This window comes from Schistocerca americana, chromosome 3 (genome assembly GCF_021461395.2).
Source record: "Schistocerca americana isolate TAMUIC-IGC-003095 chromosome 3, iqSchAmer2.1, whole genome shotgun sequence".
NCBI classification, from domain to species: Eukaryota; Metazoa; Arthropoda; class Insecta; order Orthoptera; family Acrididae; genus Schistocerca; species Schistocerca americana.
The window spans coordinates 126,249,809-126,274,517 of record NC_060121.1 but is presented as its reverse complement, the minus strand read 5'-3'; the positions used below and the strand labels follow the sequence as shown (position 1 = coordinate 126,274,517).

At 38.5% G+C, this 24,709-nt stretch overlaps 1 protein-coding gene across 4 annotated transcripts in view; it reads right to left on the bottom strand.

The window, feature by feature from the left end:
* The window catches only part of LOC124605781 (pericentriolar material 1 protein-like), a 378,792-nt gene that overhangs the window by 335,952 nt on the left and 18,131 nt on the right, over positions 1-24,709 (bottom strand). For all 4 annotated transcript variants that reach the window (XM_047137665.1, XM_047137667.1, XM_047137666.1 and 1 more), the window contains 7 exons: positions 22,624-22,720; positions 14,033-14,091; positions 13,837-13,944; positions 11,493-11,591; positions 9,045-9,173; positions 8,235-8,306; positions 2,622-2,699 (listed from right to left, as the gene is read on the bottom strand). In XM_047137665.1, coding sequence (XP_046993621.1) covers positions 2,622-2,699; positions 8,235-8,306; positions 9,045-9,173; positions 11,493-11,591; positions 13,837-13,944; positions 14,033-14,091; positions 22,624-22,720 — 642 coding nt within the window. The remainder of the gene's footprint in view (positions 1-2,621; positions 2,700-8,234; positions 8,307-9,044; positions 9,174-11,492; positions 11,592-13,836; positions 13,945-14,032; positions 14,092-22,623; positions 22,721-24,709) is intronic.

Sequence of the window (24,709 nt, the reverse complement as noted above, 5' to 3'; positions counted from 1 at the left end):
ATAAAAACTTTAGTCTCATTACTTTTCTAACACACCTCCTGTAGGCCGCGTATCTGATGGTCTGTTTTATGAGAGCTGCCTTTTTAATTATTTACAAAAACAATGAACTAAAAACTTTTTTGGTACAAAGTATCTTATTGTTACTCAATATATTCACCTTTAAAATTTATATGCTTCTGTATGCATTCAAACCAACCATGGAAACAATTTTTTCCCAATCTGATGCAGGTACCTCAAAAATGCAGATTCAGCAGCATCTTGAGGTGATAGTGTGACCTATTCTTGAATAATGCTCTAGTGTCTGGGATTCACACCAGGTCGGACTGGAAGTACACATCAAAGCAATTCAGAGGCGAGCTGCTAGATTCGTTATCGGTAGGTTCGATCTACATGTGTGTGTTACGGATATTCTTCAAGAGCTCAAGTGGGAATCCCTGGAGGGAAGAAGACATTCGTTTTGAAAAACACTACTGAGAAAGTTTAGAGGGCCGGCATTTGAAGTTGACTGCAGAGCAATCCTATTGCCGCCTACGTATATTTTGTTTAGGAACCACAAAGATAACATACAAGAAATTAGGGTTCATATGGAGACATATAGACAGGCATTTGTCCTTGCACTATCTGCGAGTGGAACAGGAAAGGAAACAACTAGTTGTGGTACAGGATACCCTCTGTCACGCACTGTACGGTGGCTTGCGAAGTATGTATGTGAGTAGATCTATACGCAGATGTAGTCCTTGTTGACTGCTGTGTTACTGTCACTCTACTATGAGAAATCTAGGATGGAATAATGAAAATATTATAAAAAGGATAGTTGGTACCCACCCAGCAGCTGAAATGCTGAGTCACAGATAGGCACAACAGAAAGACTGTCAAACAAAGTTTTGGCCAAACAGATCTTCATTAGAATTAGATAAAAAACACACACACGATCACAGTCCCTGTGTGTGTATGTTGTCTAACTCTGATTAAGGCCTGTTTGGCTGAAAGCTTTGTTTGACAGACTTTTTGTTGTGTCTATCTGCAACTCAGCATTTCCACAGTCTGGTGAGTAGCAACAATCCTCCTCACAACACTGTCACTCTGCTTTGTGCTATTTTCTTGCTTGCCGATACACGTAAATAATTGTTGCACTTAGGATTTTTATTACATGTGTCGATATATAAGATGATATCAGTTTTGATTACTAAAATATTTCAGCAACCTTTACCTTCATGGGTACTTCTGATTTCGTGGGAGCATGAAGCCCACGTTAACGTGCCTACACAGCGGTAGGTACAGGTCATCACTCTGCAGTGGTCTGTGTCGGAGCCAGGCTTGCTTCCTCCATTCCCCGCAACCCCTCCCTCCCTTCTGCCATCAACCAACCTACAGTTAACACATTGCATATGGATTTTGATCTTCCTGCGTTGAATTTTTTGACACTAATTGATAGAGCCTATTTTTCGACTTTCCTTAAGCTACGCAGAAGCGATTGCAGATCTTTTGTGCAAAATCGAATGTACTGCAATCTTCAGTATGCCTAAGGCCACCTCTACCTCATGGCTAATAACCTGCTCTTTTTTAGCAACATGCGATTCTGGTCGACCTTCATGAAAAAACTGATGGACATTAACAAAATGCCTCAGATTAATTGTAAAAGGTATTTTCTGACAGCGACTGCTTACCAAAAGTTGAACACACTGTTATGAGGCACAGTTGTCAAGTTACACTTTTACAAAAATAATATCATCAAGCAACAAAAAGCGCCATTTGAAATTTTTATTTTTTATAGCACTATTTCTTTAAATGCACAATGTAAAGAAAGTGTTCAGACAATATCTGAGCTGCCATTATCCCAACAACAACAAATGACATATTTTAGAACAAGAGTAAGTTCATATTTCAACTGTGCCATCTACAGGTCATTTGTAAAATAAAGCAACATTCACACTGAACAATTCTCAATCTTTCACATTTTATTTTTCTATTAGCTTAACTTCAGATGTTTCAGTTCCAGCAGTAAAGTAATAGTTCTCATAATGACTTGTATAAACTTCCATTTTTTTTACTTAACTGTTTATAATACCTCTTGGTAAAGCAATGCACACCCTTGGTTGGAATAGCGACAATGAAAGGAAAGACAGATAGCTACTCACGGTAAAAATGACACATTGAGTTGCAGACAAGCACAATGTAAGTGTCTTTTCTTGTACCTATCTACAACTCGATGCGTCACATTTACAGTGAGTCACAATCTATTTTTCCTTACAGTGTAGAATACCTCTTGACAATATTTGCAGCCCAGTTTTGAACTGTGTAGTTATATGGCATATGCCACATTTTTAAAAAGTTTTTCATTAAAATTAGTTTCATTAACTACAGAAAATTAAACAATGCTATCTCAGAAACAAATGTCAGCTGGAGAGGGAAAAAAGGAAAAAATGTGCAAGACTTAAGTATACTGCATAAGAAGGAAAGAAAGATTACAATTTAATGACTGATCTATGAGGAAATTGGAAGATGATACAGAAGGCTTACAAAAAATCAAGCTTGCCTTTGAACATGAAGTGCACTTAATGTACTGGCAGAAGTCGAAATATAGACATTATGGAGTAAAATATATTCTCAAATTGTCTTACCTTTCTCTGAGACTCCTCTACCATAAGCTTTAACTCATTGTGTTTTGCTGTGGCAGCAGCTCTTACCAATGATGTGCTCTGGAATACAAGAAAATGATATGTGTTACAAAAAGTAAATTGATTCTTCAGTCTCTCTCAGTGGATATGTTAACTATACTGCTCTTGGGTCTGGCACTCTGCACTTGCCACCATTAGATATGAGTTGGTGATTTTTAAAAGATGGTTAAGTCAATTTTTTCACTTTTTGAGATAACTGCACTTTTAAGTATTGATAGGGGTTTACACAGGTCTGAGTGTCAAAACATGCCTCAGCCAGGCATCGTTTTACATTTTACAATTAGTCACTTTTATTGAGTAAGTGTCAAAAGGTACCTAAGTCACTGGCTCTCACATCTTTTTAACACTCAACTGATGGTAGCACTACAAATTATTTTCTGCAGTTGAATATCTTCACCTCTTTTCTTTGTTTGTTGTTCTGCATATACTGTGTTGATTGTTAAATAGTGGAGATAACATTATTGTAGTGCTACTAACAGTAATTATTACAATATGAGTAAAGCAGTAATTTAAATGACATCCATTAAAAACATGAAAGAGGAAGGCTCATCCAGAAGCCTACAAAAGGAATGTTGTTAAGAAGCTGAAATTACAACGTAAAGAATACACTGGACACAGAGGACAGCAGCTCTGATCAAGATCAATCAGTTCGCCTTGCAGGTAAGAAGTAATTACTGTAAAACGTACTGTTGCAGTTTACAGAAACTTACTGGTATAGATATTAATGATACAGATAGATGATTTATCCCAGTGAATACATTGGTTTGTACATTTGCCCCCCTAACAGCAAATGTTTGTACCAATATGCTTTTTATCTAAGAGAAGAAGAAAAAAACTTAACATTAGTAATGGGAACAAACAGAATTATTGGTCCTTTCAATCTTATTAATTACCTAGACCTAAATCTCTTTTTATTTAGTGTTAGGTGCAAGAAAAACTGTTTCACCAAGTTTGTTGACACAGAAAAAGCCTTGATATACAGTTCTTTATATGCTGATTTGCAATCTAAAGATGAGCAAGATTTGCATTTACAGAGGATGATAGAGGTGACTAATGTTAAGCAACACCATCCAAGGAGTGATGACACTTCTTTGAGGATGCACTAGTATAAATGCCATGTGATTCTCCATGAAACTAAGGTTTGGAGCCTTTTTTTAGGCTATATGATGTGATGGAGAAGCAAATTAGGCGTATTAAACAGTTACATGAATACAGATTTAGCCCATTACTACATCTACCATAAAGGACAGGCCCACAAAGGACATGATGATGTCGCTTTGTTCCTGTTGGACTACGTTAAACAGCATGTGCTCGTGACACTTACTGAGCTACACCTACTTTTGGATAATTGCCCAGGGCAATAACCGATACGTGCAGGTTTAAAAGGATTAAACAGTTTTTCCTTTTACGTAGACACTCCATGTGACCGCCAAGTTCAGCATGATAAACATTCCATTACGAAAGAAGACAGTATCTATACTCGACGTGAAGTTTGCGAGTTTATAGCTAATGCTGAGAAAAAACATGCAGGGACAATTAGGCGGCTTGAAACACACATGATCATTGGGCATTCTAAGTGGTGGCCCTACTTCTTATAAAGAGTCAACAGCCTCTCTTGAAACCAGATACCTTCCAAGAAACGAAAGGGTGCAGTTTCATATTTCCAAATATCATTATTTTGTGAAGAAGCTTATCCAGAAGGAAAAATACCTATCAAAAAAAGCAAAATTAAAAATTGTGCCATATATTGCAGAAGAACACAAAAGCTATTACGATTTGCTTTTATAGTGGCCAGTAGCTGATGTTTCTCTCGGTGACGATGAATAAAGTTCTGAAAAAAAGGTCTCTGTAATGTGATGATATTCTTTGTGTGTTCATAATATGAGCTAACAGATATAACTGTTTATTTAATAAAGACCTACATTATTTTCAAGTAAAACTACACATTAAATTTTATGGAATATTAAAATGGACCTTAGTCAGCAAGGTAAAAATTTTTTTTCTGGTTTCCCATTAGGTATAATCCATCAAAAATGTATCTAATTGTAGATCTATGTGTATATTCTAGTATGCAATTCTACCAGTGCAGCATTTAACAGCACAAAAGAGAAAACAAGTTTTCTTTGTTTTTCTTGAAACTACAAAAAAAAACTCTTAAGTACCTTTTAAAAATCAGTCATTCATATGGAGAAAAACAAGAATTTCTGATGATAGTTACACCCCAATATAGTGGAGGATCCACCTAGCTACCAATTTTGGTTGGCTTCCAGTCACAGCAATACTCTGCACCAGTAATGGCAACCTGGCACAAACTTAGGAGCCCACTGCTCGGCTCCCAGTTCGAGGCACTGAACACACTATCGTCAACTCTCTACAAGTAACTCCATCACACATGCGTGACTTTCAACAGTGTGTCTATAACAGACTTTTATAGTGTGGATATCGGCAGTTGCTACTTGCCTCGAATAACTAACAGCCACCACCTAATGATGTCGCCAGCTGCCTTGAGGAAATATTGTGGGATTTCCAAAATTTGATCTGCAGTTGACCCAAAAGGCAGATAGTACACTTGTAAATTCTTTAAATAAATAATAATAAAGCCTAAAAAATAATAATTCTCCTGGACTATATGCTTTGTAACTGGAGGGAGTGGAAACTGTTGGTGGAGGGTGTGGGGACAGTATGTTAGCTCAGGTTGAGGCCGCGTTAATTACAGGAACAGAGAATGTATTGTAAAAATAACTCCCATCTGTGCAGTTCAGAAAAGATGGTGGTGGAGGAAAGGATCTAGATGGCTCAGGTAATGAAGTAGCCATTGAAATAAAGTATGGTGTGTTCAGCTATATGTTGTGCGATAGGGTGGTCTACTTTCCTCTTGGCCACAGTTTGGCCGTGGCTATTCATCCTGGTGGACAGCTGGTTGGTAATCATACCAATAAAGAAAGCTGTGCAATGATTCCAGCAGAGTTGGTAAATGACATGGCTGCTTTTCACAGGTGGCCTGACCCATGATGGGTTAGGATAAACCTGTGACAGGATTCAAATAGGAAGTACTGGGTGGGTGGATTGAGCAGGTCTTGTACCTGGGTCTTCCACAAGGATATGGTCCTTGTGGCCCCAAGGGTTGAGATTGAGATTGGCATAGGAATGGAATAGGATGCTGTGAAGGTTGAGTGGGTGACAGGGCATGGAGGAGTGAGAAGTATCAAGGGTAGATGTCCCTCATTTCAGGGCATGATGATAGGTAATCAAAGCCCTGGCAAAGGATATGGTTCAGTTGCTTCAGTCCAGCGTGGTACTGGGTTATGAAAGGGACACTCCTTTTGGTTAATTCCCAAGAATGGGAGTTACACTTGCAACACATTCTTTGCTCCCGTAATTATCCCAGCCTCAATCTACGGTGACATACTGTTCCCACACCTTCCAGCCAACAGTTTCCATCCCCTCTCTCCTGTCATCTCCTCCCCACTTTCATCTCCCACCCTGCATACTTGCCACCCTCTGCCAATACACCTGCCCATCTTTCCCCGATCCTCTCCTTTTTCGCTCCTTTTTTCCGCAACTCCCTGCCCCACAACCTCTTGATGATGCATTTGTTGGCATTCTAGTCCCTGCACATTCCACTAGACAGCATTCATCTTTTCCCTCACTTGTACACCACCATCCCTTCCGCACCCCCTCCAGATTGCTGCTTGCATCCCACGTGATAGTTGCACTTCGGCCCAAGATGCTGAAGTTGGTGGTCATGTGTGCATAAGATATGCTTGCTTGAGAGTATGAATGGTGTGTGTTTCTATGGTCGAAAGTTTTATGGAAGTGTCTTAAATGCACCTGTCTGGAACTTAACATGTCTTCTTTATGGCACGTAGCAATCTGTCTTTTCCCACATTGTTGTTATGGTATAACTAGGTATTCATCTAGCACAATGTAACCACAAGTGTGTGTGTGTGTGTGTGTGTGTGTGTGTGTGTGTAGAGGATGAGGGTGAGGAGAGGGAGAGGGGGGGGGGGGGCACTCTAGCTTGAAAAGGATATGCTGCCAAAGCTCTCACTTTTGTTCACATGTCTTTTGACAATTTCTTGCTGTACTATTTAGTTTGTTGTTACCATTACTTTGTATTTATTTACATTCCATCAGGATTTTCTTTTACTAATAAATGACCCCTCTTTACTCTTTGCAGCTTGCAAAAAATTTGAGCTTTATTTTCTACTATCCTCCAGTTAATTTCAGAGAGAGAGGAAGGTGGCCGGGGGGGGGGGGGGGGGGGGGAGGAGGAGGAGGTGTGGGAAGGAGGCAGGGAGGGAAGGAGAGGGAGGATAAGGGGTATTATTTCTGAGGACTCTCGACACAGATATATTTGTTTCCCAGTTCTACACATTTCACGCATCATTTCACAAATATCTAAATAATTTACAGCTACAGCTATTCTCAAAAGTAGGAACAGAAGAACAAAAGCTACTGACATAAATATGATTAAAAATGGCCATTATGCCCCTTAAAACATGAAAGCATATTCTGGTAAAGAAAAAAAGATAAGAACCAATATCAAATTATGAGGTTTTTGGAACAGTAGTTTCTGTAACAAGTTAAGAAAATGACGAGGTGGTGAAAGAAAGAGAAAAGTAAATAAATGCAAGCCGGAAGCTGCAAGAAGACAGTTGATTCTAGATCTCACATTAAAACACACTATACTTGGAAGATACCAAGAGTAAAACCATCAAGAAACTGAATTATGAAGTTCTGAAAGAGGAGTTGTATTAGTAAGTTTAGAAAAAGTTGAAGTGGTTAGAGGAGAGAGGTAAATCAAAACAGGAAAGAGGGCATAAGAAGACAGCTAATTTTCATTCCTACATGAAAACACTACATGCATACAAAAGACTGTCACTAACATCATTAGCAAAGGAGTAGAGTAGAAAGTATGTATATGTTGAAAAAGAAATTAGTAACAAGCATTTATTCAGACAGTTAAAGTAAAGAAATGACAGGAAGAGAAAGAAAAAGGATACAGAAAAATGAGAAAAAACGCTGGATAAAACACAAAACAAATGACTGAAAAATTCTAAACTGAGAACTGATAGAAAGGAAGAAATTAAGTATAATAGATACATTAGGATTTAATGGCCAGGAATGAACTGTGTTCTTGCTGAAGGAACCATCCTGACAACAGGTGAAAACCTTTAGGAAAGCTACATACAACATTAATCACGAAGCCAGTACGCTATGAGAGAACGAAGACTTCCAAAAACCCTTCTCTGTAATGAAAGAAAATATGGCTATGTAAGTGTAAATCTTCTGCAAGCACTTCCACTGAAACTGTTTCGAAATACAGATGTTCATATTTAACCTCTGCAAATGAATACAGTCAGTAACTATAAGTAAATGTGCAATATTCAAATGAACCTTAAGTTTTTTTCATGCTATATGAACTCTCCACAGTAGCTACAGGATGTGGAGAGCACATGATAAAAGTGATGAAACTCCATTATTATAAAACGTTACTATCAAAATCATGCATTAGATCCACAATTATCCTGAAAAAGTAAGACTGGAACTTACCCGTCTCTCACGTTCTTCTGAATGACTATAACTTCGAGTGGATGAGGCGCAACTACCAGTCTCTGAACTGTTCTGTTAAAACATATATCATGTAAATGTACTGCAGATTTATTATTAATCTATTCCAAATTCTCTTCTCAATTTGAAAAATGCAGGCACATATTCTGATACCTTAAGTCACGCAAATATGTTCTAAATGTATTCAAATAAGACCAGTTAATTAAAAAAAAAGAAAAAAAATTCTTTGTAAAAAATTGACCATTCAACCCAGTCAATTTTTAACAAATCATAATGTACTGATTAACTCTACGAACAATGGCAAGGGAGAGAGCTAGGGAATTCAAAGGTGATGAATCAAGTTACGAAGATAAGCCACATGACAAACTTAAAAAGACCACCAACATTATAAGTGCACTGCAGATCTTCCAGCTGTATACATACGTATGGATACTGCATTTCATTGTTAACAACAGGAAAAAAAGAGCATATTCTAAAATTCCACTGTTAACACAATCATTAAGTCACTTGGAACTCAAACCTTTCAGAAAAGAATTTTCATCAGCTTCCATTCAGAAATCTGCTGCATTCATGACTGTTATATTAACTTGTAAATTATAGATTGCAGCGATCAGTTAAAAAGGACGACTGATCGCTGCAATCTATAATTTACAAGAAAAGAATCTTATGAATAATTATAAATGTAAGCTTTGGTGGAAGAAAATATGATTAAAATAAATTTATAGGATACATCTAAAATTACAATTACAGATTAGACAATTCTGTAATGACCGTCAATGCTGATTAACTGACCTGGCGCTCGCAGTGTGAAAGACGACGTTCAGCACGTTCGAGCTTGTCAGCCAACGACTGGAGTTTGCTCTCACTGTCACGCAAATCTTCCACCATTCCTGACAACTTCTGACGTTGTGCTTCTTGGCGCTATGGAAAAAGAAATTAAATTTGCACAAAAGTAAAAATTATAGAATGCGTGTGTGTGTGTGTGTGTGTGTGTAGGCGCGCACGCATGCACACGCGCATTGATACATACAGTACGTTGATCTTGTTTATATCTGAAGAACAGCCAAGTTCACAAAACAAGCTGCTAACAAAGTTCTATTTCTATGGATCAGTTATCTGAAGTCCATAACCAAAGTTTGCAACAAAATGCTAACACCATGCATTAGAAAAACACATCTCTCCAAAAATAAGAGTCTACCCCTCATCCTGGGGTCCAAGGAACCTACTCTCACTGGTAACCTTCCCCAACATTTTTCTCTCTCATTCTTGAAGAAAGAACTAACAGTTTCAAAGGATAAAATAGTAGCTGTCAGCAGTACTAAATATTTCGTCTCCTGATGGCCACCTAACTATTTTGTCTCATAATTTTTCTCAATTGATTTTCCTTTTCATACAAAAATAGTGCAGCTCTGTTTAAGTATTAGAAAAAATGTAAAAATAAAATTGTAAACAAAATCTGTTTATTTCCATCACATAACTTTTTATATTTTTATTAATGTGACTGATGATCAAACGATTACCTTTCTCAAATGTTTAAACAGCTGGTCACATATGTGGTAAATGAGATACTGAAGATGAACATCTGAAATATACATACAGAGTGTTGTTGTTGTTGTTATTTTCACTCTGATGCCTGGTTTGACACAGCTCTCCAAGCTAGTCATCCTGTGCAAGTCTTGTCATCTCTGCATAACAGCTGTAACATACATCTATTTGAACCTGCTTACTGTATCCAACCCTTGAACTCCCTCCACAATTTTACCCCCACCCCACACTTCCTTCCATTACCAAAGTGAGAATTCCTTGACGCCTCACGATGTGCCCCATCAAACAATCCTCTTTTTTTTTTTCAGTTAAGTTGTGGCACAAATTTCTTTTCTCCCCAATTTGTTTCAGCACCTCCTCATTTGTTATTCGATCTACTCATCTAATCTTCAGCATTCTTTGAAAGAACCCCATTTCAGAAGCTCTTTATCATCCATGTTTCACTTCCAAACAAATCTACATTCCTGACAAATACCTTCAGAAAAAACTTCCTAACACTGACATTAATATTAGATGTTAACAAATACCTCTTTTTCAGAAATGCTTTTCCTTGCTACTGCCAGTCTGCATTTATAGCCTCTCTATTAAATGACCAACATCAGCTATTTTGCTGGCCAAATAGCAAAAAGTGTGTACTAGTTTTAGATTCTCATTTCCTGTTCTAACACCCTCTGTATTGCCTTCTTTCATACGACTATATTCCATTATCAACGTTTTACTTTTGTTGATGTTCATCTTATGATGTTCTTCTTATAACAACTTTTTCAAGACACTACCTATTCTGTTCAACCACTCTTCCAAGTTCCTTGCTGCGTCTGATAAAATTACAATGTCATTAGCACACTTCAGGCCACAATCTTTTCTCACTACCACCTCCACAACTGCTTTCCTTTCATGTCCTTCAACTCTTATAACTGCAGTCTGGTTTCTATACAAACTGTAAATAACGTTTCACTTTGTGTATATTATTCCTGCTACCAGCAAATTTTCAAAGAGTGCAGCCCAGTCAGCACTGTGAAAAGCTTTCTCTAAATATACAAATGCAATAAATGTAGATTTGATTTTCTTCAAAATATCTTCTAGGATAGTTCACAAGGTCAGTATTGCCTTGCACATTCCTACATTTCTACATAACTCAAACTGATTTTCCTAAATAATTCAGATACGGCAAAAAAAAAATAAATAAATAAATAAAATAAATAAAATAAAATAAAAAATTCTAATGAGTTGTCCTAGTCAGAAGGACAACATGCATTATACTGAACATGATATTTCCACACAAAAAGTTGGACGTTAGCCAGCCAAAATTGAATGAAGTTTCAATAACACTCTTAGATGTAGAAAATACAAAGCTGTCAGTAACAGCAACATCCATCTCTTCATGGCAGAATTTATACATTTTTACAGCAGTGAGAGGAATATGAATGCCTAGCAGATAATTGTATAAACATTTATGTACATCCACCTATCCTGTTCTTCAATGAATGATCAGTGCAGTTTTGTCCATGTAACTCGATGACATGAAATACCAATAACTGTTTTCCTTAGATGCATTAATCATATTGGCTGCTAAGACACTGCTCACCTTTCTGTCAACGGATGCAAATATGATATTTACCCTTTTCAAAAGTGTGTTTAAGACTAGCTTTTTGTTTAATTCTGAGATATGAGTCTGCAAATACTATATATACTTACCGGGTCACCTGAGGCTTTCAAGGCGTCCATCAATGTGGTTGTTTGTTTAATGTAGTCTCGAATCTGATTCAGACGACTAACAACTTGGGCACGATCAGGCTGCAAAAACAATTATTTTCTTTCCATACTTTTGACAAAGAGCAATGCCAAATGATGTGTAGACAGTCAAACACACATTACAGCATTCATGTAAAGAATGTGAATTCATTGTGAATCACTTTGCTTAGGAGCTGTAAAAATCACGAGCCAAAAAAATTAACATTTCTCCAATATTACAGAAGGAAAGTTGCTACTCAACTGAGTCGCGACAGGCACAACAAAAAGATTGACACAATTATAGCTTTCGGCCATTAAGGCCTTTGTCAGCAATAGACATACATTCACACACGCACACGCGCGCGCGCGCGCGCACGCACACACACACACACACACACACACACACACACACAAGCAAACGCAACTTGCTCACACGTCTGCAGTCTCAGATAATTGAAACCACACTGCAAGCAGCAGCACCAGTGCATGATGGGAGTGGCGACTGGGTGGGGGTAAGGAGGAGGCTGGGGCGGGGATGGGGAGGGATAGTATGGTGGGGGTGGCGGACATTGAAGTGCTGCAGTTTAAACAGAGGGCGGGAGAGAAGGTGGGGAGGAGGTTGGGGGTAAGAAGCGGAAAGAAGAGGAATAAAAAGACAGGGCGTGCCAGTGAAATGACAGCTGTGTAGTGCTGGAATGGGAACAGGGAGGGGCTGGATGGGTGAGGACAGTGACTAACGAAGGTTGAGACCAAGAGGGTTACGGGAACATAGGATGCATTGCAGGACGAGTTTCCCCCTCCCTGTTCCCACTCCAGCACTAAACAGCTATAATTTCACTGCCACAGAAGGTTGAGACCAAAAGGGTTACGGGAACATAGGATGCATTGCAGGGAGAGTTTCCCCCCTCCCTGTTCCCATTCCAGCACTAAACAGACATAATTTCACTGCCACACCCAGTCTTTTAATTTCTTTTTATTTCTCTCCTTTCTGCTACTTCCTCCCCCCCCCCCCCCCCCGCCCCCCTCCTACCCCTCTTCACCTTCTTTCCTACCCTCTAAACTGCAGCACTTCAATGTCCACCACCCCCACCATACTATCCCTCCCCATCCCCGCCCCAGCCTCCTCCTTACCCCCACCCAATCGCCACTCCCATCATGCACTGGTGCTGCTGCTTGCAGTGTGGTTTCAGTTATCTAAGACTGGAGACGTGTGTGCAAGTTGTGTGTGTGTGTGTGTGTGTGTGTGTGTGTGTGTGTGTGTGTGTGTGTGTGTGTTTTTGTGCGTGGGAGCGCGCACGCACGCGTGTGTGAATGTATGTCTATTGCTGACAAAGGCCTTAATGGCCGAAAGCTATAATTGTGTCAATCTTTTTGTTGTGCCTATCGCGACTCAGCATCTCCGCTATATGGTGAGTAGCAACTTTCCTTCTCTAATATTGTTACATTCCATCCTGGATTATCCATTGTTTGATTTTAACATTTCTCCAATGTCTTCCTCACTAATTGCAGAAAGAAAAATAATTTTCATTGTCCCCTGAGAAGTTCTTACTGCTATATCTTAAAATCTACAAATTCAGTGATCAGTACAAATTTCAAGTATTAAAATTTAAGAATAAGTAGGACACTTCCATTACTCGGTTCACAAAGCTGTTTAAAAATTATTGAACACAAGCAAAGGAAGCAGGTTTATAGCTGAAGACTATACTCAAATTATATTCATTACAATAAGAAAGGAGACAAGTAAAAAAAAAGGAGAAGAAGAAGAAGAAGAAGAAGAGAAAATGAGTAATATATGCTGGACTGCAATAGGAAGTTTATGGAATGTAGTAGATCTTTCACATTGTAACAGAATTTTCACAAAGTTGATAAAGCAGTGACTATTGTCAACACAAAACAATCTTGAACAGAAAATAGATGCAATAATAATACTCATGAAGGAGTTTATACAGATAGTTATAACAATAGGGATCTAAGGCAAACTAAAAGTCAATTGAAGCAGTCAATTATAAGAAAATTACACAGGCTAAGCAAGCTGGAAAATTTAATTTGCAGAAGTATGTAGATGATGACAATGCAATATTTTTGGAGGAAAAAAAAGTGAGACTGAAGAAATAATGACAACAAAGTGAGACTGAATTCACATCATAACATAAAGTGTGGTACAATATTGTGATAACAACACTATATCATAAGGAGCTGTTCCTCATAATATTTTGCAACTATAAGCACATCATGAAGAACATGTTTATACTGCAACTGTAATGATATTGACTAAATTGTTTAAGAATTCCTAATTTCAATTTATTACCTTTGATATATTACTCTTACTGTCCTTATCTTGAACCATATTGCGAGCTGCTGTTGCTTCGTGGCCATTCATGGTTGCTGGGAGAAAATTGTGGACACTCCAATTTCCCTTCAACACAAAGACTTTGTATGTTATTTGTACACTGAATCATCAGTAGATTATAATAAGATGTACATAATTATCGTATCTCCCTCACCTGTAATTCTTCAGCGTGCAGGAGATGATGTGTCCCAATACTAGTACAGTCAACAGGACCTAATTAAAATTATATTAATATGTAAGCCTTCTTCACAAAATTCTACACAGAAAAGATAAAATAATGATAAATTATTATTTTATGTTTCTCAATCACTACAGCTGCAATCTTTCGAGTTTACATATTTTCGCTGAGCCTTTGTTTTTAAAGACATATCTCTATACTTTCAAATTAATGTCTTCACTGGATAGTGTTCCATTCATATGTTATGCCAAGAAATGTGATAGAAAATGTTTCTTTACCTGAAGCTATAAAGGTTATTTTAATCATTCTGAGAAGGATGTTCAATAAGCAATGCAAAACTTTTTTTTCTGAATGCAAGTTGCTTTTATTCAGGGTTCCAGTACACCATATTATTCCATACTATTCTGATTACAAAACACTATTTTTCAATGTGTTGGCCTTATGACACCTTACAGGGAGTGCATGTATGCCCACATGGTATCACTCTACTGGTTGACATTGGAGCCAACGTCTTTCTGCACCAATAACCCCCCCCCCCCCCCCCCTCATCATCCATGTACTGCTTCCCTTAGAGTGCATCCTTCATTAAGCTAAACAGATGGAAGTCAGAAGGAGTGAGATCCAGACTGTAGGGTGGATAAGGACAAATTGTCCAATAAAGTTTTGTGAGCTGCTCTCAGGTACACACACTTTTGTGAGGCCTTACACTGTCATGGAGAAGGAAAAATTCATTTGCATTTTTGTGATGATGAACATGCTGAAGTTGTTTCTTCAATTTCCTGAGGTTAGCACAATACACTTCAGAGTTAATTGTTGCACCACAAGTAAGAACATCAAACAGAATAACCCCTTCAGAGTCCCAAGTGATCATCGCCATGACTTAACTGGCTGAGAGTGCAGCTTTGAAATTTTTCTTCAGTGGAGAGGTGGTGTGGTGTCACATCATGGACTGCCATTTTGTTTCCAGTCCAAAGTAATGAACCTGTGTTTCATTGCCTGTGACGATATTTGGCAAAAAATTGTTACAATCTGCCTCATAAAGTGCATGCAATTCCACACAGATTATCCGTCTTTGTTCTTTATGGTCTTCTGTCAGACATTGAGCAACCAAGCGTGCAGACACTTTTGAGTACCCCAAATGATGGATGCGCGTGTCAGCACCACCAACAGAGACATCCAGTTGTGCAGCAAGGTGTAATATTGCGATTCATCAATCAACTTGAATAAGAGTGTCCGCACATTCCAATGATGCATGAGTCACAACTGTGTGCGGCCAGCTGCCACATGGAAGACCAGACAGCTTGTGATGGTGTCAGATGCCTTGCTCAATGACTCACCATGCTTTTGTTCACTGCCAGGTCTCCACGGGAATTCTGCAAGTGCCTTCGAATATCTCCGATGGTTTGGTTTTCCATCAAAACAAACTAAATGACAGCTCTCTGCTTGGAACACACCTCTATTACAGATGCAATTTTGAAGGCTACGTACGAGATGTGTTCAAAAAGTAAGGTGACTCCACATTTTTATGAACAAATATTTATTTATTCATCAATATTCATGTTGTCCCCTTCAAAGTAATTCCCGTCAAATACAATATACTTGTGCCAATGCTTCTTCCAATTCTCGAAACACTTCTCATAGGCACTTTTTCGTACAGCCTTCAGTACTTCCAGTGATGCAGTTTCTATTTCCTCAATCATTGAAAATCTTCATCCTTTTATAGGTCTCTTCAGTGTTGGCAACAGGAAAACGTCACAGGGGGCTAAATCCGGAGAATATGGTGGCTGAGGCATGATTGTTGTGCTGTTTTTGGCCCAAAAAATCTCTCACAAGCAACGATGAGTGAGCAAGTGCACTGTTGTGACGCAAAAGCCATGAGTTGTTTTTCCACAATTCCGGACTTTTTTGCATATTGCTTCTCGCAAGCAGTGCATAACATCAAGGTAATACTCCTTATTTACCGTACGACATTGAGACTTCAACATTTGATCAAATTTAGCATGCTCTTTTCAGTCTTGGTTCTCCGGGATGCTTTCATTGAGACGATTGGGCTTTGGTTTCGACTTCATAACCGTAAACCTATGTTTCGTCACCAGTTATGGCCCTTTTGAGCAAATCAGGATCATCATTGACGTCATTCAAGAGCTCCTGAGCAACACTCATGCGACGATTATTCTGATCAAAATTGAGAAGTTTTGGAACCAACTTCACTAACACACGTCTCATGCCCAAAACGTCCAAAAAATTGCACGGCACGAGTTGATCAATTTGCCAACATCCTCAGCAACTTCTCTTACAGTAATCTGATGATTTTCCAAAACAATTTTCTTCACAGTTTCGAAGTTATCATCTGTTGTTGATGTGTTGGGATGTCCAGAGCGAGGTTTGTAATTGGCATCTTCTCGGCCATTTTCGAAGAGCTTGTACCACTTATTAACAGTTTTTTTTTTTTTTTAGAGCAGATTCACTATATGCCACTGTCAACATTTCAAGTGTTTTAGAGCACTTGATTCCATTTTTCACACAAAATTTAATGCAAATTCTTTGCTCCATTTTTTAGGATCGGAAATCGCCGAGTACACTAAAACACGTCTTTCTATCTGTCAAAAACAAATCAAGTATACTGCACACTTGAAACTTTGAACATATGTTCGGGACATGTGTACCAACATAAAAAAAAAAAGATCGATAATTGAATGTATGTTGCCCACTCAATTTGAAAAGTCACCTTACTTTTTGAACAGCCCTCGTACAGTGCTGCCACCTACTGGAACTTCTTGAAACTACAGGTGCTGGAGTGGCAATACTCCATGATGTTCCACAACAAATTCCCCATTTTTTCAACTGGATTTAGCCAAGGAAAAAAAATGTGTTGCATTACTTATTGAACACCCCTCTAAATATGGTCGCTGTTTGTGATTAGTCTCTGGGCAATTTGTTTTTAGTTCACAGTTTACTTTTGCATTATTGGTGAAAGGAAGAGTGGATTGTCCACAGTCAAGTTTACTCGTCATTTCTCCTGGAGTCTCACAAAGGAATAGTCCAATCCATCATGTTGAAACCAGTCTCGAAATGTTTTACATCGAAAGAATACACCAAAAAGATGGCACTGTCAGAATTTTAGCTGCTGAGACAGATGGCAAATATTTTAAAAAGTCCTGTTTAACTTATTCATTTCTGCCAGATGCAGATGTGCTTTTATCAGGATTGTACAGCCTCCCTGCCTAGTGGCGAATGAGCGGAACCAGCTTTGACGAGAGTGTGCACCCTATAGTGCGGGACAAGAGGGAATTTCAATAACTAAGTCACACAATAAATATCACATATCATTAGTTTTTTGGATCATTATGGCTCATACCGACAGCTAAGCTGTTGCAGATGTAATTGTTCCATAGGTAACTAGCAGTAAACAAAACCCATGGCATGTTTTGATATCATGTTACATATGTCTTCCATTATTTCAATCAGGAATTAAATTTGTTGAAACGGAAAAGTACATACATGCACATCTTGCTGTAACAAGTCTTGTAGCAAAGTTCTTACAATAATTTTGAATTTTATACATTTAACTTACAATGAAACAGTTTCTTTTATATAGCTTATTGTCTGCACAAAAATGCAAAGTGTCTATTGAGTGAGGAAAGTAAATATTTTTCCTCACACCAGGCACACTCCACAATCAAAAAGTTTATATATTTAGGCACTTCATTGTAATTACTTATTTTGTTTCGACAAAATCTGAACAGAGTAAGAAACAGCCCCAGCTGCTGTTCTGTGAACAAAGCATAGCTGGTCAAGTTTACAAAATGTAGCAACGCAAACTGAGAATGCACAAATGACCAAAGTTTAAGAATACTTTTCCATTGATAAGCCGTAAATGATGATGAGCTATCAGAAATTATACTGTTAGGAAATTTTCTAATCAACTTAATGTTCTGGGGGGAATCCATATTATATAGACAGTCTCTTTGTTGTCGACCTGAAAGATAGTTGGGTCATTATGTCTAAGCCAACAAAAGCAACAAATTATTTTTTGCAGCTGGTAAGAAGACATTTCGAATTAAACACTGGAAAATACTACTACTGACAATAACACTATAGCAAGTAAACTGTTGTTTTTTTAACTATCCAAACTTTTTGTCAGATTCCTAAATACTGATACAATGATGGGGATATAGCAATTGACTCATACTTATCACTGGTGTTTTTGTATACAATCATTGATTGCACAATTACCTGCCTATTTTATCACTGCAAAACAACAAAGGGTAGTTGCTTTATAAGATCTGACTGATAAGCAGTTGTGTGGATAAAAGCACACTTCCTCTTCACTTCAGCTACAAATACCATATGAGTTCTTGAGGCTGTTTAACCAATTCAAGGAAGCCTGGATATCATATAAGTCTATTTAACTAGCATTTCGGAGAGCCCTGTCTCGAAAGTATGCATCAAATGGTCCACTGTGTTTCACACAAACAGTTCTAAATCTTTCAAACAGTGTTCTCGCACCCTTTTCGGAGTTTCATTTTGGCGCACATCAGTTTTGCATGTAATTCTTTCCTCCATTTGTGCAATTCACAATCACATTTTACAGAACAAACTTAAGTACGTTTTCCCCCTTCATCATTTGACATAAAATTCCTATCACCATTTGAATTAGTGTCATATAAAAGTGGCAAATCACACATGTGTAGGTCTTAAGAAGACTTACATGATGTTGTGTACATACCACATTCCTCATATTTTATCTTTGTGAGATTGGGAACATTAAATTGATTCTACATTACAATGATAAACTGATACCTGCACAATGACAGATTCTATTAGAGAAAACACAAAGAATATTAATTCAGTTTTATTCCCATTGTTAACAATTACTAATACCATAAAAACGACTGATACCTATTGTTGTTTACATCTAAATCAACATCCATACCCCAAAATCACTGTGTACTGCATGGCAGAGGTTTCTTCCTGTTCCATTCACTAATGGAGCATGGGAAGACTGACTGCTTAAATTTCTCTGAGAGTGCTGTAATTAGGGTTGACTGTTTAAATTCCTCTGTGTATGCTGTAATTAGTTTAATCTTGTCTTCGAAGTCCCTGTGGAACTGTATAGAAGATACATTGCAAATTCAAGAGACAACTAACTGTCAATCTTTATGATATGGTTGTATAATATTATCTGTTTATTGAATTGCTGTCAGCCAAAACTGCGCACCAACTGTGTAGCACATGCAATGTCTGCTCCGGCCACACTAGGGGTATATGTTTCTCCTGCCACCTGGTGAAAAACGATATTGGAAATTTTCAACAGTTTAAAAACTTGCAATGAAGCTACGCAGATAAAATATTAACAGGGCATTTATATGGTTGTATTCTAACTATGGGAAAAATTTTGTGGCTGGTTTTAATATGCTGAATTGCACCATTCCCCTGTCAGACTTACTTTTGGTTCGACACGCAGTTTGGAAAGTTCAAAAAGGTGGACTGAGCTCACTGTGTTCTGTTTTCATTGGAAGTTTTTGATATACTAGGATTCAAATATCTTTTGAAATGATTTTAAGACCACATATGAATTTAGAATAACAGGAGTACTGTTTGTGTGAATGTAGATTTTTCCGGCATATACTACTGATGAAAAGCTTCACCAGAAGACGATGAGTACAGCACTTGTGAAAATGTCATGGTACCTTAAACCTGTAACCCAACTGGAAACCCGAGAGCTTTTCATCATAAATATTGCTATTTTTGTCTTGTAAAGCAGGAAAAGGGCAATGAAACATATTTTATTCCCAATAACAAGTAAAAAATTATTGACTTTGCCCAGTTACACTAAATGAAAACATTTTAGACATTCAACTTTCAGTGATTAATAAACATTCTTTTTTGAACTCTTCTCGGATATTCATCCTGGTGGCACAGTCCAGATGGTGCAATATTTCAGCAAGCTAGCATGATGCTATTTTCAGCTGTTAGTGATGACTGACTGTCTTCCACTTCGTGCTGTCTTCATATTCCCTACCCTCCTGCAGTCTGTTACAGGCTGGCAGGACCCAGGCTTTGCTCCAAAGGCAAGGTGATGAGAAAGTGGTTGATAAAAGCATGAGCTATGGTCCTTGGTCACTGTGCTGACACTATCAGGCCCAGGACAGTGCTGCTGCAGAGGCAGAGGCCACAGCGGCCAGCCATTTGGAATGATGATAGGAACCTGCTAATGAATGGCATCAAATTGTGTTTAGTGATAAATAATGGGTCTGCACTACCTCAGATTATCATCATTGACCTAGTGTGGGGGCCTATTCTTTCAATGTTTTGGTGGGCCACAGCAGTATTACCCCTGGTGTCACGGTGTGGGGAGCCATCGGGTAGGACTTCAGGTCAGTATTGGTAGTGACTGAAGGAACTCTGAGGGCACAACAATATCTCATGGACATCCTGCATCCTCATGAGTTACCCCTTATGCGACAGTATCCTGGTTCCTTTTTTGAACAGGACAACACTCATCCACATATCGTGTATCTCTACGATTACATATACTACCAACAGCAGAGTAACCTGCGAAACAACATGTCATACATCAGCTACTATGTAAACACTGTCCGGCCTTCCACAACGGCTTGACTACCACCAAATTATCAATTGGGATGAATGGGGACAGGCAGAGGGAAAATACTGGCAACTCACAATATCCTGTCACATAGCATGCTCTACAACATGACATTTGACCTTGGTGCCTGTTTCACCACTCGAGCCATCTGGATTCTTCCCCCAGACACCAGTTTCTCAGAACTCCGCAGTTGGGAACTAGCACTACAACATGTCCTGGATTTTTGCCACCCAACTAGCCGCAATTTACGTTAATTTCTTCTGTCTCAGCATTTCTGCACTGTAACTACTCCTTGCTTCACTCCGTTTTAGTTTTCTATATCTTTTATTGTCTTTCCCGTCTATTTTTCACCACCCCCTCCCATCTCTGTTATGTACAATGCACTTAGATTTCCACTCTTATTAACTCATGCATGATGTTTTAGTAGTAATCTCTGTCTTGCATATTATCCTATCCTCCACCTTTAAGCTACCAGGTTTTCAAATCTCGTCCGATGCAGTCACCAACAATTGGTCTTTCCTTCTCATCCTGTATGGTAAGTCTCCAGTGACCTGCACTTGTGTGTGACTTTCCTGAAATCTACCCTTGTTCCTAGACCTTTACAGTCATTTTCCTTCACTCTTCTTTCTTCCCCTTCGATTCTTCTGCCTGAAGGAGGAGCCACTGGCTTCGAAAGCTTGCAAATTACAACAGTCTTTTAAGCGTGTGTTCTGCCACTGCTTGGTGAGTAGATTTTTTATCTATCCAATTAAATTATTTTGTCAATAATTGATTGTTTTCATTGTTCTATGAAGTGTCTGTGTGATGTGGAGAAACTCCCACGGCCAGCAAGATCCCCGGATCTGTCCCCGATAGAACATGTGTGGGCGTCTGCTCTGTTCCAAAGCCAGTGTCCAAGATATCAAGGATCAGTTATAATAGTTGAGGCCTGGCTTGCCTCACGAGAGGATACAATAGCTTCATGGCACACTTCCCAATCAAATCAGTGCACACATCCAGGCCACACTGTCATATTCTTTATAAATTTGACTTGATTTTGTAATCACTGAAATAACATCACATACCATGTCGGTCCAAGAAGTTGCATAGAATTATCTCCTGTCCTTCTCGGTACTTTCCCTCCATTATATCTCCCATTCAGACAATCCCCAAGACAAATTTTCCCGGATCTTTCACCTAACCTTCACTATTCCTCTCTTATCATTTTTGAACTTGCTCCTCCCCTATCTCTTCCTAGTTTTGTGAATATCACCTTTTTTCAGCCCTCACTTTAGAACTACCACTGAGTGAAAACTGCCTCCCCATTCATTGTGCATCCCCTTACTTTCCCACCCCGTTCTCGGCCTGTACATTTTAACTCTTCTCTGTTTCTATATGTCTTTCTTCTCTATACCCATCTGTCTGTCAGCTATTCTAAAACAGCAGCTGTGACTGGAAGTAGTTGGATATCTGTGGTTGTATTTGAGAGAGTGTGTACTTTAATGATGATAAGAGTGGTAGCTGGAAGGCTAATAACTTCTCTGGACTGTTACAAGGATTTACGCTCTACTTATCAATCAGATACATGTGATCTTTCATCTTTTTTTTTTCTTTGTTTCCACCCTAAAACTTCCATTAGCGTACTGTCATAATGATAAGAGATACTTACAAGTGTTTGAAGAGAGTATTTATATGACCATTTCTATCTTTCTAAGCAAAAGAAATGGAGTGAGGGCACAAAGTGAGTGAGTGAGTGAGTGAGTGAGTGAGTGAGTGTGCGTGTATTTAAATACTAATACAAGTAATTTGTACAAATGATCTGCACACTGCTACAGCCCATATTCATGGAGAAAATATTTTATTTTTGTACACTACTCGCATTTTCTACAGCATTATGAAATACTTCAAATGGAAAAATAACTCTTTTGTTAATGATTTTTCTGGAATAACTTGTAGATTATGAGGTATCAAGCCTTACCTGGATCTAAACTTTCAGTTCGAGTATTGCTGGCTTTTCGTGTATGCCTTTGACTGTGCTGCGATATGCTGCCTGTATACCTGCTATCTTGTGATACCTAAAATCAAGAGTGACACCATCTTGCATCAAGCTTTACATGCATATTTGACATAAACACAGTTATTCATACGTAACATTTTCTTCCTTTTTATTGAAAATGTAAGTATTTAGCAAACACGACAAAACTCCAAAATGACTTGTATGGTACAATGATAATGCTAACTAGATGAATGGTCACTGCGTGTGTGTGTGTGTGTGTGTGTGTGTGTGTGTGTGTGTGTGTGTGTGTGATGTGGGGAGAAGGGGAACTATTACGAATATGAAGACACCAATAATGAATGTGAACCACATAAAAATAAAAGGTTGTAGATTCTGAGTGCCTAGGAAAGATTCCACTACGAACTTCATCAATAGGTTGGCTTATAGAGGGCCATGCAAGTGACCACAGCTATGCAAATCTTCTCATCGAAGTTGAAGTAGTTATGAGTGAGAATACTGTTAGTCATCTGTATAAGGAGTGAGGTGGTACGTTTAAAGTCATTAGGATATTGCAAGAGGTAGCATTTGATGTCAGCAAGATCATAACAGTAGATGATGTAGCCGTATTGGGAGGTGGTGTCAACAGTGATGAGCAGGAAGCTGGATGTCAATAGAGTACAAATGGTGGGGTGATAGTGAAAGTACTTGATATAGTAAGTTGGGCTATAAACACTGGGTAGGATATGATGACTGATCAGGGAAAGGAGAGGGAGAGAGGGAGAGAGGGAAGGAGATTGTGGAAGAAGGTGCTTTTAGGTGAGATATTCTGAAGTGTGTCTCAGGATCTGAACAGAGAATGAATGGCTGAGATGGGTTCATTGCATTTAGAATGAATAAATCCCATGTTCACCCAGAAAATTTACAGAGAGACAATAAGCAAACAGTTTGGGAATGCGACATTTAGGAACAATGTGTGAATTGTGAGGACAGGAAAGAATGTTGTTCTGAGCGAGATACTTTCAAGTAATACACACTTCATCAATGTTAACAATGCAAAGTTATTCAATGCATATATTTACACATAGATGCAATCATCAATGCAGACAAACGAGAGGGTTTTTGGCATGAAATGAAAAAGCCTTACATTAAAGAGAAGGTGAGTTGTAACATCGTGCAACACATATGCCAAAATATAGAGTGCTAGAAAAAAAGGGAGCGGGGCAGGGGGAGCAATTATTCTGCACACATACATATATAGATCACAATTCCTGATGTGACACAATAGTCTTCTGAGATCATCAGTCATGAGAGTTCATGGATTTACTCATCTAACTCCAGTGGTAGACACTGCAAGAGAGACATTATACCTCACAGGCATATTTACTGTTAAAATTCTGAGAATGTACATTCCAAAATGAGTCAAACAACATATACTACTTTGTCCCATATATGTTTCATGAAATAACAATGACAGTAAAACCTGGGAAATTCAGTTCATGAAGAGGCTTACTGATGGTAGTTCTTCCCACACTCATCCACAAATGGAAGAAAAGAATGGGAAAAGAATAGTGGTGCACAAAGTATCCATTGTCACAAAGAGTTAGGTGGCAAGCAGACATATGTAGATGTCAATATCCAACTGTGATGTCTACAATTAATTACAATATAATGGTAAGTACCCAAGCATTCTCGAATGCCCCATTTCACATTGCACAATGTAACACACATATACAGGGTGTTTCAAAAATGACCGGTATATTTGAAACGGCAATAAAAACTAAACGAGCAGCGATAGAAATACACCATTTGTTGCAATATGCTTGGGACAACAGTACATTTTCAGGCGGACAAACTTTCGAAATTACAGTAGTTACAATTTTCAACAACAGATGGCGCTGCAAGTGATGTGAAAGATATAGAAGACAACGCAGTCTGTGGGTGCGCCATTCTGTACGTCGTCTTTCTGCTGTAAGCGTGTGCTGTTCACAACGTGCAAGTGTGCTGTAGACAACATGGTTTATTCCTTAGAACAGAGGATTTTTCTGGTGTTGGAATTCCACCGCCTAGA